This window comes from Larus michahellis, chromosome 3, assembly GCF_964199755.1.
Source record: "Larus michahellis chromosome 3, bLarMic1.1, whole genome shotgun sequence".
Lineage (NCBI taxonomy): Eukaryota > Metazoa > Chordata > Aves > Charadriiformes > Laridae > Larus > Larus michahellis.
The window spans coordinates 103,917,300-103,935,650 of NC_133898.1; the positions used below are offsets into that span (position 1 = coordinate 103,917,300).

Below are 18,351 nucleotides of genomic sequence, written 5' to 3' on the forward strand. Positions count from 1 at the left end.
ATACAGAAGGCAATAAAGCAAACAGGAGCTTTGGATACAGCATATTGGTCCAAAATCAGGTTGCAAAGTCTGGGAAAGAACAAACTGCTTTGTGAAAGAGGGATTTTGCAAGTAACTTGCAAAGATAATTTCTTAAATCTTCTGAAGACACATAGAGGTTAACTCCAGAAAAAATGAATTTCGCTAAATGACGATACTCGGTGCTGCAGATTATTTTGTTACATTTCAATACTGTAAAGTGTGAAAAGCATATAGCTAAGAGTGGATTTTACTACAGCACAAATCATTTGTTTAATTATACATGCATTCATTTGTTCTTTAGTCTTATTTCTGGCACACACAGGAGCACTATGCAAGCTTACTGCACTTAATGGATTTTTTTTCATTACACAACAATGGATAAATAATTAAAAGTATTTGAGCTGTGTGTGTCTATTACTACTGATTCTACTAAAGAAGTATCTAAATTGCCTTGTAGAATCAGATCTGCATCAGATCACTTAGGCGAACTACAAACAGAACAAAACACATAGTCCTGAAAATATTACAATGGAAGCACTGAACAACAGAAAACAGCTGTTGCTTAAGCAACTTCATTTTATTTTGTAAACAACCAATTAGGAAAATGACCATTCAGTCAGTCATCACATCCCAGGATGAGTGCTGGTAACTTCTTAAGCTGCTCTACCATAATCACTTCAGATCATCTGATTGTACCCTATAGTATGTACTAGAATCGTACCAATGGCGAAAAAAATTGCTAAGCTAAAGAAAGCTACTGCTTCCCAGCATCCATAGAAAGGATTGGCCTTGGAAGAGAGGGTCCAAAGAGAAGACACAAAAGTTTTCCTATACAATAAGTGAACAAAATAAGACTTCACAAATTACTGCTAAAAAGAGGACATACTCTCTGAACCTTGCAGATCATTATAAGTACGCTTATAAATACTTAAAGGATAGGTGTCAGGAGGATGGGGCCAGGATCTTTTCTGTGGTGTCCGGGGACAGGACAAGAGGTAATGGGCACAAGCTTGAACATAGGAAGTTCCACCTAAACATGAGAAGGAACTTCTTCCTTTGAGGGTGGCAGAGCCCTGGCACAGGCTGCCCAGAGAGGTGGTGGAGTCTCCAACTCTGGGGACATTCCAAACCCGCCTGGACACGTTCCCTGTGCAACCTGCTCTAGGTGACCCTGCTCTGGCAGAGGGGTTAGACTAGATGATCTCCAGAGGTCCCTTCCAACCCCTACCATTCTGTGATTATGTCTGGAGTTGGTAGAAAACTTTACTGCAAGGACAGAAAACCCAATGCCAAGGGCAGGGGCAGGGAAGAAGAAAAAATTTTACTTTTCAGACTCTGAAAAGTGCAAATAATCTCATCATGGTAAGCAAATAGGAAAAGTTTTTCATAAATGTTTCCCTATTTTTACATTGACAAGCAGCATATGACCTTTGCAAGGTCAAAGTTTCTTGATACCTAACACCAGTCACCAAAGAGCTGAACCCTATAAAGTGCCATCAAAGGTGGTGCTCTGAAAAAGGGTATGCTTTATCCATCCAGAATGTGTGGTAGATTGGAGCTGGGCATAAAGAGACTAGCAGTAGTCATGTGGCTTTTGGCAGCTAAACTTTTGGATTCCCGTCCCAAGGAGCTCAAGGGACTAGAGCTTTTGGGTTTGCAGTTTTAGGTATCAGGTCTTCTGATTTTCTACCGTAGAGATTCCCCAGGTCCCTTGATTTCATCACAAGAAAAATCACACTGCTTTCTCCATGGATTGCCATTATTTTCTCTACATTTCTATTAAAATTCTCAAAAACCTTAGGGGGAAAAAAATAATTAAGACTATCCTTTGTTCTATGAACAATGGTCTTCATTTTTTTCATGTCATTAAACATTGCCAAACAGCTTCCTACTGCTGGTTTGAAAACACATTACAACACAAATCAACGGGGCTTGTGATCACCCTCACTTTCTTCTATTTTTTGCTTCCAGTTTTAGCTCTTATTTTGGACTCATCCTTTCTGTTATTCCACCTAGCTTCTGAGATTACTTCTTACTCACGTAGAAATATCTATAGTTCTTCATAATTTTTTTTTGTGATTTACTGGAATGCAAGCAGCAATGTCTTCACTTTTCACTTAAAAAACACTTTTATTTTACCTCCATATATAAATTCCTGTCTCTCTCCATTCAGCCTGACTCAATCACTCAAAACCCATTTTTCTAAAATCCAAATCTCAGTTACCAGAAGTTTTTTAAGCATACCTCACAACTAAAGATCAACACGTACATTTGCACCGCTGTTGACCAAGAACACTACATCAACATTTCCGAGAACGGTATCTATGTCCTTGTAGCTCTAGGATTGTTCTGGTAAATACTGTATCATTCGCAGAGGTATATCATGAGATTTAGCAAGGATATGAAGGGCACTTTGTAGATGTTGAGGACAGTAAATGACTCTAAGGCATGCAGTCTTTACTTGCTTGCGAGATGAGCATAAGTGAAAAAGAGGGTGAACATGTCTGCATGAGTATTGTGTTATCCATTAAAAAAAATCCAGTCTTGCAAAACACATGGTTTCTGTATGAACCTTATGAACTATGATTTGAAGATAGATTTAACACAATCATATACACGTTGGTTGTAAAGGATGTTAGAAGACCATTTAATCCCACACCCCACTTTAAGCGGGACCATGGCCAATAGTAGTCAGGTGAGCCACGGCTTTTTCTAGCTGAATCCTAAAAATCTCCACGAACTAAGAGTCCATATCTCTGGGCAACATGCTGCACTATCATCCTAGAATATGTTTCCTAATGTCCGATCTAAACCTCCCAAGCTACTGTATGTGACCAGTGTCATTTGTTACATCCTCTGGCACCATCAAGAATTCCAATACCATGATGTTTGTCCTTCAAAGAGTTGCAGGCTGCTCTTTGATCATCCCTAAGCCTCCTCTTCACCAGACTGAACAAAGTCAGCTCAGCTTCTCCTTTTAATTCATGTACAGGCACAGTCTTACGGTATTTTGATGGGATTACATACAACAGTTTTTGTCTATCTTTGAAATTATTCCTGCTGAAGATTTTAAACAGTAGAGTGTTATGACCCTGTAATTTCATCACAAAACCCACATAAACTCCTTTGAAAGCAGCAGTTGCAGAAGCATTCTTCTCATGCATCTAGACATAAAGTTTTCATTTCTATTAAATTGCTACAGTTTTAGCAATTTAAACCTCCTTGTAGCCTACTGTGAGCATGTGAAATCCCTAAGCATAACCGTGCATCCAATATTTTAACATTTTAACTAAAAATGTTCTTTTTTTTTGTCTAGTACAATTAATATTAGAAAGCACCAATGAAACAGAATAGGTCAAAAAGAGGACCAAAGTCACAGATAAAATACATACTTAGTCCAGAACAGTACAACTACAAAATACATGTTATGTCCATTGAAAAAAATGGGCATTGATTTAAATATCTATGCAGACACAATCCACAGAAGAATGACCTTTTCTGAGGACTAGCTGATTTAAAAGTCACACGCAGATATGAATAGCTGCCAAAAAATGTGTTGGGCATTAACAACCAAACAATGCTCCGTAACCTTCAATTGTATGCTCTTTTCACGTGTTTCTATCTAAGCTTTTGCTCCCCTGAGATAAAACTCTATTGACATATGCCAAAAATAAAATACTGCTGTAAGAATTCACACAATGAAGGTAGAGAAAAGCCTACAACTAACTAATCGTCTCCTTTCTTATGAGTGAGAAGAAGGAAAAACGAATCACGTATTCACAGAAAAAAAACAAAAAACAGAAGACCTGTTTGGTCACCTGTCTGTTCACTGCCAGAGACTGTTTTTCAAGTTGTAAGGTTTTGTCTATTTTAAAGGAACTTCCAAAAACACAACTGAGAAGCATTTGTGTGTTTTTTTCAATTCGTGACAAAATGTAGTGGGAAGAGCCCCTCCATTTTCAGAAAAGCAAAATGGAAGTAACTTACCAGTCGTTAAACATACATACTTAAGTTAACGTAAGAATGTGCAAAAAACACCTTATTGCATAAATGTAGGATATAGTATCCTTGTTAAAGTAGCTGATGTGAAACTAGCTTTTTTTGCAACCTTTCCTTTTCCCAGCTTAAAAAAAAAAGCACCCAGGGAGGACTGTGATTCTTGTGATACCGAAGGCTGTTCCACTTACATAGATGCATAGCATATATCAAAAGAAATTCCAAATTTCTCAGTAATTACTTCTAGAGAGCACGATTTATAAAAAGCTAACCTAATGGCTCATTGGCTTCAAGTGGAGAACGGTATGCCACTGAGACATACTTTTAAAAATTCTAGTAAGATGTATGGTAATAAAAACATGGAAGGTTTTTGGCATTCAGAAGTATCCCCTAACCAGCTATGTAACAGTTACAGCACAATATTTATTTCATTCATTGCTCTTGAACAAAGTTCAATCATGTGTTAATAAGCGGAGACACAATGAAAGCTATTTTTCCTATTATGATTTACACTAAAAGCAGTAAGATAGGAAGCTGTTCTATGTAATAAAAATAATGAGAATTTTTAAAGAAATCAAAATAAAGTGTCAAATTTTTGGGTACAGATACCTGAAGCAGTGGCACACCATAGGAAATAAAGAGCATGCTAACTAGGCCTGCATCCTCATTCCAGTGCAGTGCTGTCATGATGGAGCCTCACCACTTCCATTTCTAATTCATTCAACATAATTTCAGTGATGTAATGCAAAGCTGTACGTGTTCAAAAACAGAGCTCTCATTACTGACATTCAATAGTTAAGTAAATTTCTACTCTTAGAGATATTAAAAATTCAACTGAATAAATACCTGAGCAACCCGATCTAACCAGATCTGCATTGAGCAGGGGCTAGATTAAATCATCTCCAGAGGTTCACTCCATGCTAAATTATTCAATGATTCTAAGCCAATGCATCTCCCTCTAATTGCATGGTCTTTGTCCTCCTGCATACTACGGTAGTAAGAAAACTGTCACAAACAATATAAAGTGGTAAAAAGCAATCACGTATATAAAAAACCGAGACCAGGTCTATGCTTAACCTAAAGAACATCAGGAAAGTATGTTTTCTCACTCTTCATCTCCAAACGCATTCAAAGAAAGTAGAAAGCTTCTATATACTGTAATCTACTAAGAGAGAGGCAGATTATTTCAGTTTTATTGTAGAGCACTCTTAATGGTTCACATTTTCAGCTCTCTCCTTAGGTCCATTAAAAGAAGAAAAGAGGACTCCATTCATCAATGACAGTGATGTAGAAATCTTCCAGAAAGATGATAGAGCATAAAATATTTGGAACAAGGAAGGCACATGCTCTGGGCAGTGTAATTTGGAATTTGTTTTGTTCATGAAGAAGCTTAACAACTTTGCACTTACTATAAAAAAAAGCTTTTATAAAAGCTACAAATATTTTCTTGTTACTTAGAAGTAATGCCAGTTCTGTAAATTATGTTTCATGTCATTTATAAAGCTTTTGTTAAATTGAAAGGATACTTTCAGGGCTTTTTTTCCAAATCAAAGCCAATTGCACTGTCAGAATGTCTGAAAAAAAAATTGTAACTAAAACATTCTAATATCATTATTTTAATCTGTATGAAAGAATACACTCGTGCTTTCAGTTTATGCTACCTGAGATGATTAAGCAGAGGTTGTAGTCTCTCGTCAGACTGTACAGAAGGCAGCGATCGTGCTGTCAGCTGGAAGAAAACAGAAGTTCAATTAATAAAATATTAGCTTCAAAAAAATTGATAGTACAAAGCAGGAATGATGTAACAAATCACCCTGCGTTGCTACAACTTCACACAACATTGAGTAAGACATATTTTCTCCTATTTAAAATAACTAAGCACAGCCTTCCAGAATCTGAAGTTAGTAGAAGTATTTACAAGTTAACAAAGTCAAGCAGTGAAAAATATTTTTTCTAAGATTACAATGTTATTTGAATTAAATAGCAAGACATCACTGAAAGTAATATACTTTTTTCAAAACATATTTGACCTAAAAGTCATATTCTACCTAGACAGCCTTCTAGCAGACACATAATGTAAATATAGTCCATTAAGCTATTTTATATTCGGTTTACATTTGTATAGAAAAACTTACGTAATATTTAACACTAGATGACTTTTATATAGACATGCATCTGTGTACGCTGTTTTTTTATTTAATGGGCATAACCTGTATTTTGTAATTTGACTGTTCTAAACTAAATACATACTTTTTTCTTGTAACTGTTTCATATGACTCATTAAAATATTAAACAACTTCTGAAAAAGTAAACCTAGTAGTCTATAAATCAATAAGTACATGTCACACTATTGCAGAATACTTGTTAATTGGTGTATTAACTAAAATAGTTGGAAAAAATGTGTTAATTTGATTAATACCAGTACATAGGTGTCTACCTTTGCCTATAAAAGTTAGAACCGTAGCAGTTCTGAAACTGCTGACATACATCTAATACAAAATATTTAATATAACATGCATTTCATGATTCTGTTGCTGCCACATTAGGCTGTATTTTGAAAACTACCTTAGTACAAATTTAAAATGTCAACATATTTCACGTTGTATAAATCAGCATCAACTTATTTAGTATTTTACAGGTAACTTAAAATGCATGCATACAGTTATACATACTCTTTAAAAAAAATCTTATTAAAAAATAAAAATCCCTAAACAAACTTTTAGCACTGACTGTGTAGCTTTACCTTGCTGGTTCCAACACACCAGTAAAGGCAAGGACTGAAGTAGGCTGCAACTTCTATTTATAACCCATAAAGAAATTTACCCCAGAAAAAGCTGCACTCAGTGAGCCACACTGTAAATAAAATTAGCTTTTACAAAGATGGTGGTAAATTAAGGCTAGTGTTTTCAAACAGCTAAGAATTTTATGTCCTTTTCTCTACAAGAAAAGAATAATCCCAATTACAGAATCCAAACTGGGATTCTGCAGACGTTTTCCAATCACTCTGAAATGAAATTTAGACAAATTCCTGCAAGCACAGCCTTCCCTCCTCCATATACGGTACTAACACAAAGATCATCTTACCAGGAAAAAAAAGCAAAAGCATACTATTCGATATTTTAGATACATGAAAGACATCACAATGTTGTCAAGTACGGAACATAGCTCCAAACTCTAATCAAGCTGAAGCAGTTTAATTTACAGAGAACACTGCAGACTTAAGATATTTCCAGTCCCAAGGCCCAGATGATCAGAGGAGCGGGCAGAGGGAGCCGCAGACAGAACCTGTGGACACCTCAGCGTCGAGCTGAGATGGTGAAAGTTGGGGTGAGTGAGTAGATATAATGCAAATTAAGGACCATGTTATCAATATCACACAACATTTAAAATTGAGAAAGGGGGAAGAATATTTAACAACATGAGGGAAAGGAATTAATAAACTGAAATCTGAGATGACAACGCTGGTCCAACTTCATACTAGCTTCATTACTAGAGTCACCAGCTGTCTTTGCTGCAATTCAGATTGCCAATGGGAGGGGAATGGGGGGGATGGCACAAGCATAGGAGGGGAAAATCAATTTGAAGTAACCAGAACTTCCAAAAGCAAGCTTTCTAAAGTTTTGTCAAAATTCAGTACTATTTTTATGCAACCTTGTAGAAGAATAGCAATAAAATGAGTTCTTCTTTTCTGCTGAGCTCTACTCAACAATCACATCTCTAGTGTTCACTACGCTGAATTCATGACAAATAAACAGAACAATCTGGCAGTGCTACATCAAGTAATAATGAAGGTAAAAGGATGACGACTTATAGGTTGATGTCTAAGAATTGGTCTGTTTTTCTTCCCCCCATCCAAACATGAGACCAGCACATGAAATTGCAAGTTACCAAAGATTTACTATGAATCTTAAAAAAAAAAAAATTAACTTGACACAAAGCCCAAAGTTAAGTGGCAGCTCCACATGCTATCAGGAAGGCAATGACATTTTTTACACATGGCAATTAAGAACAAGATTATCATGGCTCAATTAACTCGTCTCAATTTTTAGGAGTGAGTGAATTTCTTGATTTTGAGGTTATCATCTAAGAGCTATTTTCTCTCTAAGTGTATCTCTGCACAAAAAAGATAAGAGAATTTTTATTTTCACAGGTTGCTTTCTAAATGAGATGTCCTAATTAGCTGTATTGCACAAGAAAATTTTAATATAACGTCAGACCTTTTGATGAATACATTTAAAAAAAAAATCACATTAAGTTGGATGTCATTGAGAAAAGCACAGAAAGCAGGGTTTTGTAGCAAAGGTTTATTTTAGCTGAGGCAGGCTACTGAATTACTCCAGGCTCTTTCTACAATTTACCAGGAAAAAAAAAAGTTCCTGTCGGATGGTGCATAAGAGAACCTAAAATGTTAATTGTTACCAAGAATATTTCCTTACCAACTGCTAGGTGCTCCCAGAACAACAAGGAGCGTCTGAAGGCATGCTGTCCACATGCACATCCACAGCCTGTGATTTGCCTCTACAAAATTTGTCAAGCCCAACTTTTGTTTTTTTGATATCCTAGAACTACCTGTGCTGGCATTCATGTGATTTCTTTCATATTTTAATGAACGCTGTACAAGCAGGCTTCACATGCTTTTGCTTCCTCAGCTCTTTTAATACACAGACAGGCAGGATTACATCATATGGGACTCTCATTTAAAAGGGAGGGTGACTGCACTGTGAATAAGTCTTTTGTCCTCCCCCCAAGAAAATCTTCCTTCATAACTCCAAGCTTTATAACAAGATTTACCAAAAGGCAGCTTGCAGAGACTTTGAATGGAAGACTGCTCTATCAAGTGCTGAACACACCTCCAAAATACGTAATACTTTTAAAGGTGAGCGCACGGTTCCCAGCAGGCACTCTGCAGTTCTTGGAAATACAGGCACTTCTCTACAGGGGCTAGCTAAATTATTTAACCTGTATTTCCACTGGCAGGTCCAGAACAAACATCACCTCTGCACATGCTCCACTACTCAGTGAAACAAAGTCTGGGTTAAGACCAGGCATAGGTTTGGGAGCCGTCTGCGGCATAGATGAAAAAATTTTCCTAGAATGTTTTTCTATGTTTATTTCTGCTATGAGAGTTACACCACTAACAAAGGGTACGAAGGAACAGCTCTAATCCAAATGCAAAGATGAAATAAGGTTAAAGTAGGGACTGATGAAGGCAGCCGTAAAAACAAAAGAAAAGGCTTTAACGAAAACACCCAAAACCAACAAACAGAAAAAAGACAGTTACCTTCGCCACATGTGAAAGTCCACCATCACTTGTGACCACGTAACATCATGCTCAGCAATAAAACTGAGGGGCAGTTTCTCCTTTTTCCAGTAGCCATTGCTCAGGGCCTGGCTGGGCATCGATCTGCTGGTGGTGGGCATCACTTGTGGTTTTTTCTCTTTCCCCCTTCACTTAATAAACTGTCTTTACCTCAATCCATTAGTTTTCTTATTTTTGCCTTTCCTGAATCTCTCCCCAATCCCTTGGGGAAGGTTTGCTGGGGTGGGGGAGAGGCTTTCCTGACAGCCAGGGTCAATCCACCACATATATTTATAATCTCATTTCACAGCAATAAGCAGCTGGTAAATTTCGTCTTAAGCATATATTTCACAGTATTTTGAAAGCTCAGTTGACCATCTTACAGAAATCCAAAAAGAGCTGCTACGGGTTCATACAAAAGCTACTGAAGGTGGTTCTATACCATCTCCTTTTACACTCAACAGCAAGTCTTCCCTATCAATGGAGACAAATAAAAAAATAAAATATAAAAAAAATTAGATGCCAAACTTGGGAAAAAAATTAAAAGTAAAAATAAAAGAGAGACTACGTATGTAACCAGAAACTAAGACACAGAGGGTCAAAATCTACTAATAAATCAGGTCTTCCGTATCTATTTACAAAACAGAAAGTTGATCCCATCTAGACAAAAAAAATTGAACTTCAACCCCCACTCCTGTTTCCCCAGTAATCTAGACACCTGACTGGAAGAAGCCACTTCCAAAAGTAACAAGTATAGTCACCAAATCCATTTGAAATGGTATTAACAAACTATTAACATACTATTTTTAATTATCAAATCTAATATAGCAATTTAGAGAACATTTTTTTAAACCCTCCCAAAAAGGTAAAAAAAATACAGGAAAACTTTGTGCTTATAATATATCTATTATTCCACATTAGCTAATTTTTCCCTACAATTGCACATCTCCCTACAATTTTCCTGTACGACCATTTAACACTTCACTACTCCATTACTGGGCTTCAATTTTTAAGCTGGAGAGGTCACATCCAGGTTAGTTGCTTTTCCATTTTGTTTTTAATTGCTCTAATTAAACAAATTTGTGTCAAAACTAGTTTTAAATGCTACTACAGACAACACTGACAAGATAATTATGTGTCTTTAATACTATCCACAAATATTTTATACCATTAGTATAATAGTTTCTAAGTCTTGGTGAAAAATCAGTCAACAAAGGTTCATAAGACCTGTTCTCCACTCACAGAAATTAAAAAAAAAAAAAAAAGAAAGAAGTAGACTTGAAGCAAATATACTATTAACAGTAGCAAGAAATCAAGAAATAACAGGACACTGCAACAACAAAGCGCATGGATGAAAAAAGAAAAGCAGAAAAGTATGGGAAGTGGGAGGTGTTTACCTTATAAAATTTCATTGCTCAATTCCAATTCTTTCCATCTTTGTAGCAACAGTAACAAAACCAGTAGATTAAGCTAAGTAAAATCCTCTATGACAAGTGTGTTGTATGCTGACTTCAAGAATTTAGAAATAACACTCCTATATTCCCTGCTCTGACTCTTCAACTAAAAGTCATTAATGCATTAGTGAAAAACACCTACAGCAAACTTTAACAGTGATTTTGATGCAGCATAGAATAACTAAAGTTGTTAGGCTTTTGTTAGGTTTCAATTAGAAAACTAGCAAGCAAATTTTAGAAAGCAATAAGAACACAGAAAATAGAAATGAGAGTATTAGAAGGGAAACAAAACCCTATGTGCTTTGACTCTTACACTACACTAATCCTTTTATAAGGATTAAATTTACATGGTGAAGGCTCTTGCGTCTTCCCATTATATGTATTGATGAACCGGGAAAAATGAAGGATTAGGTAGCTAAAAGGTTACGTATAGAGCGAAAATTTCTATTCAGAAAGCGAAGAAACAAACCATGGTTTATTGTACTCTTTTACTGCATTCTGTACTCTTCAGTCCATTCTCCAACCAACCATTCGTTCCTATGATCCACTTCAAGGCCTTTAGGGCTACAGACAACCCCTTCCTGCATTTCTGTTTCCCAGTTGTTACAATAAGAAAGGAGAGAGCATAAAGCAAACCAAAATGAGTTTGGACATCAGAACTTCCATTTCAGCCTTCCAAATGAAAGCTCTAGATGGTTATCTATTGCTTTGATGCATATTAATGCAAAAAAATACTTTTATGAAGCAAAGAAAGAAACATTGTCTGTGTAACATCAACAACTTGACATATTCAGAGTGAACACATCACTAAAATGCTTCCTTAATAATGCTGTATGGATTTGAAAAAGAAAAAAACCCAACAACTTAGGTCAGACATTGAATTATTACAGTTAAGACTTCAAAAGTTTAAAGAGAGAATCTATTTCAGTCTCTCACTGCTGCCTAAGGAATAAGCCATACCTTATATGTTTTCTATTTCATTGGTTTTGTAATATGCCACTTGACAGAATGTGCCCTTCTTGTTAAAATATCTTAATTGTTTAAAATATCTTTCCTTTTTTGTTAAGCTCATCTTAAAAAACCTTTAAAAAAGTTTCCTATTCACTGTTACCCTGAAACAGTTAGTTAGATAATTCTTTCCTTTCTGCTCTGAAAAGGATGCAATACATACACGATGGTTCAGAAAAGCATTCTTTATTAGCCGGAAGGGTTATAGTGGCCTGGTGTGTTGTCTAAAAGGCAAACAAAGGAATGAAAGTTTAGATTGTTTGCTAGAACTGGTTTCGACTGGCGTGAACTGCAGGGTTACAAACTTATTGCCAAAGTTATACAAAAGAGATTTTTCGACTGAGGTTGGAGCAGACGGGGAAAAAGATATTAAACTTGTGAGCTATTTCTAAATGGCCTGTAAAGAACATATTAAAAAAACAAAACAAAACACAACTATTATCCATCAGGCTTAAACATACCAGTAACTTACACCACTACTGGATTTTCCCCAAGAGATCCGCGAAACAAAATAGATAAGTGGAAACCTATGGAAACATAAACCTGACAACTTTGTGTAGAAGCAATTATACCCTAGCTTAATCAGCATTAACAAGCGAGTAGAAAATGAATACGTGAACTAGACAAAAATAAAAGACATGGTTCTATGGATATAGACTTCACAGGAGCTTTCTCAAGGTGACTCTATGCCACCACGTTTCTGTAAGGTCACGTTAAGATTGCCCTCATTTTAACAGTGAAAGGTGCTAACACTGCATGCAGCTGGAAGTTTTAATAAAACAGTGACTTTTTGCAAGAATCCTTCTGTGATCAGGCAGAAAGAAACTTAGCTTAGATTTGAGCTAAAGCAGGATCTGACCTGGTGACCAGTAAGACAGAGGAAGGGGAAGCTCCTTTCATTTGTGGCACACAATTGCTTTGCTCCTCAAACCATTTAGTTCTTAGATTACGATTAAAAATCATTATGCCGTACATCTACTAGAAACAGAAAGTCTCCCTTCTTACACCTCTGACTGCGATCCCCTTGTTCCTGTTAAATTCATCACCCAACTGAGTACGAGCCTGCACAGCAGTGAAGTGCAAGGGGGAGATAAAGTAAAAGATAAATGGAAACAAAGATATGGGTAAAATATAAAATTGTAGTAGTACCTGCAGCAGTAACACATCCGAAGTAACTGTATGCAATTAGAAATAATGTGGAAGGAAATTAAATTCTGTTTTAGTCTGGTGGTCCATCACTACTTTACCTATTCACCTACTTCTCTTTAATTTTTTGAAAGGAAGACTACATTTAGAGATACCTATTTAGTACTACGAGGCACTACGCTTGTTCCAACTAACTCGCAAGTTTTATTCAAAGATGTGTTTTGCCAGCAACGTTGTAAGTTGCTTCCCAGATGTAACCACTCTTACAGAGTATCAGCTTTTATGTGACCAAAACCGGACATGCACCTTTTCTTGTTGACAGTACAGTAGGCACAACAGATCTGAGAGTTAGAAATACAGACTCCAGCTTTCCCCCACTTCACCAGGGATATCTGAAAAATGAGAGGACCGTAAGATGTTCTCTGTGGAAGTTTCTTACCACAATTCAGGATTTTTCTCCTTATCCCTAGTCTATCTAGATTAGCTGTCTGGAGTCTCTGCTTGATCAAAAGAAAAAACAATCTCTAGGAGATGCCACACGTGGGAGGCTTTACTCCTCTCACCCCCATTTTAAGATACAGAACAGGTCAAAAATAATGCTGTAGAAACATCTTAGTTATACTTACTTAAGGACTGTGTCATAATATTCACTCTATTATTATAGACACACGACACACCTGCAAGTGCTCTTTACGTATTTATAGTATTTAGGATCAACATGAACCATGCACATACCCAGCATGATTACAGTAAATAACAGGCTTTTAAGTCTCAGTTCCTCTTATACTGAGTCCAACTGCAAGTGTTTCTCAATGCATATAATCAAGATTACGCTTTTATTTAAAAAGGGTGACTCTACTATATACTGACATCTTATTTCAAACATAAATCACTTGGTAAAATCTTTTTCCCACTGCAATCTGATTGTCTTCAGAGATGAGCATTAGTTTTGATGTACCTTTTATTTCAGAATGCAGCCTAAATGGGGGAACTATTAGTCACAAAAGGCTTCTTAATACATTTCTCTCTCATTAGAAGTATTGTTGATGAATAGGAATTCTAAGACTTTAAAAAAAAACTTCATTTTCAAAAAAACCTGAATTTTAGTTAGCAATTCTCTAAAAAGTAGTTTTAAAGAATATGAACTCTCCAGTAAGGCAGCTTATTTTTCTATCTTGCATTTCAGTGCACCAGGCATCAAAACACTTGCCTTAATTTAAATTTTAAATATAATGTCTAGAAAAGTTTTGTACTTCTGGGAAAATCTTAATATTGCTTTCTTTTGCCCCCCCCCCTTTTTTTTTTTTTTAAGATATTTCAGAATGATAACCTTACATGGTCTTCAAAACCGTACAATTTTGCAGCCACCACTTGGAAGTCATGAGATGCAGATATTGCCAGAACCCAAGAATGTAATTACTTTTCAGAGACATCCAACTAAGTCGCAGGCTGCCTCATACCAACAAAAACTGATTGATTTTGAAACATCAGCTATCTTGCTAATGTTGTAACAAAATGTCACAATGCAAATGCTATGCAGCTGGGGAACCTGAAATAAGAGCATAGTGTTTGCATGCCAGTATGCTGCTGTACCTAGACAGTTGACATTTTAGCGCTGATCAATTTTCTTTTGAAAAAAGTTGGGGTTTAACCTTTCACAGCATGTTACAAATCTCAAGTGTTGTACAAAATTAATAAGTAATTTTTGCCGAGGCTTTTTCAGCTATTAAAAGTTATTTCAGCAGCACTTACACTGAAACACGCTCAATAAAAAAAATAAAGCACGCAATTAATATTATGTTTATTCAACATGAATTGTTCACACACAGGAGACAACTTTTTCAAAACTAACAAAACTATTCAAGCAAAATTTTTTTTGACACTACCAACTGTTTGTTTTTGTTTGTGTGTTGTTTTTTTTTTTTTTACAGTGGGCCAATATAATTTAATACATAAAGCATTCAGATTATTTTCATATAGCAACACCAAACGTGTGGAAGAAAGAAAATAAATAATACAGATTGGCATTACTGGGCTCCTACTACAAATGTAACAACGCTGACATTTTCAAAGGACAAGAAAAAATTTTCTTCATGAATCTCTAGCGGTTGATACAGGCATCAGTATAAGGCTAAAGTTGTTTTTGTGGGTTTGTTTTTTGTTTTTGTTTTGGTATTTTTAATTAAATAAAACTCCCCCCCACTCTCTTCTCACACACACCCTTCACAATAACACAAACCAGCCTGAAGAAAAAAATCACAGAGAATGAAAAGTTTTAAGGATGTTTTAAGGAAAGCAAATCAAAGGCAACAGCTAACTTATTGCTTTTTAAAAAAAAGAATTCAAGTTATATTCTTAGCACTGTAATTTTCTTTTTTTTTTTTTTACTCTAAAAGGGGTAGAGGGGCACCACAGTTATTATCGATGTTGCTTAAATGCTATATCTAGCAATTTTAAAGCTATATACAAATATAAATTATAGTATAAAATATATATTCTAAATTATAAATATTACATATATAAAATTAATGTCTTTTTATATTAGTCAGTTAATTTAAGCTGCCAAAGGACAAATCTTCCGCGGCAGAAGAAACAAATTAACAGTTGTGAGGAACTTCCTTGCTGGTGTGTCCTAGGTATTTACCTAATACTTTTAAGAACTTTGAAGAAACCAAACTCCACTAATTTCAGCTCAGCATTTGTCAAATGCATTCTGAATAATAATTACTGTTTTCCTGAGGCATTTGCTTCTGAAAGTAATTGATTTCTTTTTTCCATTTGGAAATGCCTCACTTTCATATTCACACTGAGGTATAAATAACATCTGGGTTGAAGATTAATATTTAGTCTTTAAAGCAAAATTTTTCAATAATTAAACCTTGTTTAATTGGTAAGTGAACTGTTGCCGGTTTTTCCATCATTATTACTTGTGCATATACTCATTTCACTTGCATGTTAGGGTGAAAGTATGTAAATGAACTCATCTCTTGTACTTTTTTTGCATTCAAACATAAAGCTAAAGTTCACAGTTACCAAGATGCTCATTAGATATTTTTCCCCAAAACCAGATTATTAATTCCTTCTTTCTTACAATAGCATATAGTGTCTTTAAGGCTTTAATTATATGTAGATTGAAGTAGCCACTAAGAAAGCTACCTTGTCAGCAAAATCCAAATCTTCCGTTAAATAATACTGCTTCCCATAATTGTGAAGGTTGTTCAGTGATTTTATCAACTGTTTCACCATTGACTTGCCCTTTACTTTACTAAGTTGCTTTCTCAACTTTTAATTTAGTCCAGTTTTGTATCTAGTTCCAGATAGCTAGTAATTTTAAAACTAATGTAATGGAACACTTGTTTTCACAGCAAGCCTGGAAAATGAAATAATTTACTTTATTTCACTACCAACTTCTAATAAATGCAAATATTTCTTCATCTCTTCAATATTGCTTACTGTTTGGCTGCATGCAGATCTTATCTCAGATCTCAGACTGTATAAAAATCAGTTACTGTAAATCAGTTTTACTGTAGAACTTCAGAGGACAGATTTAATTTTCTTAACGGGATTTTACTACTGAGAATCAATTACTCAGTCCAGTTCAGGGCTCCCCAGTACAAGAGAGAGATGGACATACTGGAGAGAGACCAACATAGCACCACAAAGATGATGAAGGGACTGGAGCATCTCTCCTATGAGGAGAGGCTGAGAGACCTGGGAGTGTTCAGCCTGGAGAAGAGAAGGCGCAGGGGGATCTTACCAATGCATATAAATACCTGAAGGGAGGGTGCAAAGAGGACAGAGCCAGACTCTTTTCAGAGGTGCCCAGTGACAGGACCAGAGGCAATGGACACAAACTGAAATCCAGGAAGTGCCACCTGAACATCAGGAAATGCCTTTTCCTTGTGAGGGTGAGCACTGGGACAGGTTGCCCAGAGAGGCTGTGGAGTCTACATTCTTGGAGATACTCCAAACCTGCCTGGACAGTCCTGGGAAACCAGCTCTAGATGTCCCTGCCTGATCTGGGAGGTTGGACCAGATAATGTCCAGAGGTCCCTTCCAACCTCAGCCATTCTGTGATTCTACAAAAAAACCACAGATCAGACAAGTTCCACCAATCTTCTAATTTCAACAGCCCAAGTAGCAAAGATGGCCAAAAGAATCACAATTGTTTAAAGCCAAATTCACAACATGTAACACAGACCTCCAGTACAAGTATTTCTGAACAACTACCAGCATTCCTGTTTTCCGTACAAGAACTTCCATTCTCTAAGCATCCTCAAGAGTTCATGTTTTCATCTGCAATGTAATGAAATTTTCAAAATTACTAGTGATTAGCAACTACACACAAATTCTAACAAGGTTGTAACTCCTGAAAAAGGATTTGACGACGATGAAAGGAAGTGACTTTTTAGAAATGAAATCATTTTACTCTCAGATTGTTTTCAGAGAAAAATAATTAATAAAAAAATCTTAAAAAGACTTGTCGTTAGGGACCAGGATTATTTACCATGATCAACACTGCCAAAGACTATGTTCCTATTCAGTCTTTAAACACTAGGGTAAAGACATACATGTCTAAGGAAAAAGGATCCTATTGCAAAGCATTTTCTCTGTTTAATGAGCTTGCCAAATGTTCATATAGTGACTTTTCTTCCTTGAGAAAGATGCCATACAACTTCAAATAAATTTAAGTAATCCTTAAGAACTCCATACTTGATCTTTAGTAACCGCAAACACAGAAGAGATTTTTTTTTTTTTTACAGCAGTTTGTGTGATGACAACCCCTTTCAAATCTCAAACAAAGGCATTTGAATTTTAGTGTTTTATTCTCTCAAGATCTGGTACTGCTTGGAAATAATTGTTCTGTTGCTAAGACTTAGAAACTATCCATCTTCTAAAAGTAAAAAGGTATTTGGAATACTTCTGCTCAGTTATGCACATTTTACAATATTGGTTTTTTTTTTTTTTTTTAAGAAGCAAAATCAAATCCTGCCAACCTTTGGAAGAGTTTTAAGCCCTAGCTTCCCATATGTTCAAGTACCAGTGATTACATTCTTATCTTTAGTGAATAGAGCTAAAGACATGACAGGCGCTCATATTTCATGCTGCTAAAAAACAGCATTAATCTGAGCCTACTTATCAACATTCTCAAATATTTTATTTAATCTCAACTCTCAATTGCCAGCAACAGCAATGACATTTCCCAAATATGAGTAAGAGTTAATGTTTAAGTATTTTCTTTCCAAAACAGAAAAGAACATTCGCATTAAAGAAAACCACTAGCAACTTCAACAATGTGTAATTTTTTTATTCCCTTTTTTAAAATGTTGATTATTTAAGTTTGCAATTACCACAAGTGTTTTACTTCTGAACAAACATACACTCTGACACAAGAGCGCTTCCCCTAGGACTCAAGTTCATGAAGCA

The 18,351-nt window shown here is 35.8% G+C and overlaps 1 protein-coding gene across 8 annotated transcripts in view; it reads right to left on the reverse strand.

Annotated features, from left to right (window-relative positions):
* The window catches only part of PRIM2 (DNA primase subunit 2), a 132,024-nt gene that overhangs the window by 48,896 nt on the left and 64,777 nt on the right, over positions 1-18,351 (reverse strand). For all 8 annotated transcript variants that reach the window (XM_074581526.1, XM_074581533.1, XM_074581534.1 and 5 more), the window contains one exon: positions 5,679-5,746. In XM_074581526.1, coding sequence (XP_074437627.1) covers positions 5,679-5,746 — 68 coding nt within the window. The remainder of the gene's footprint in view (positions 1-5,678; positions 5,747-18,351) is intronic.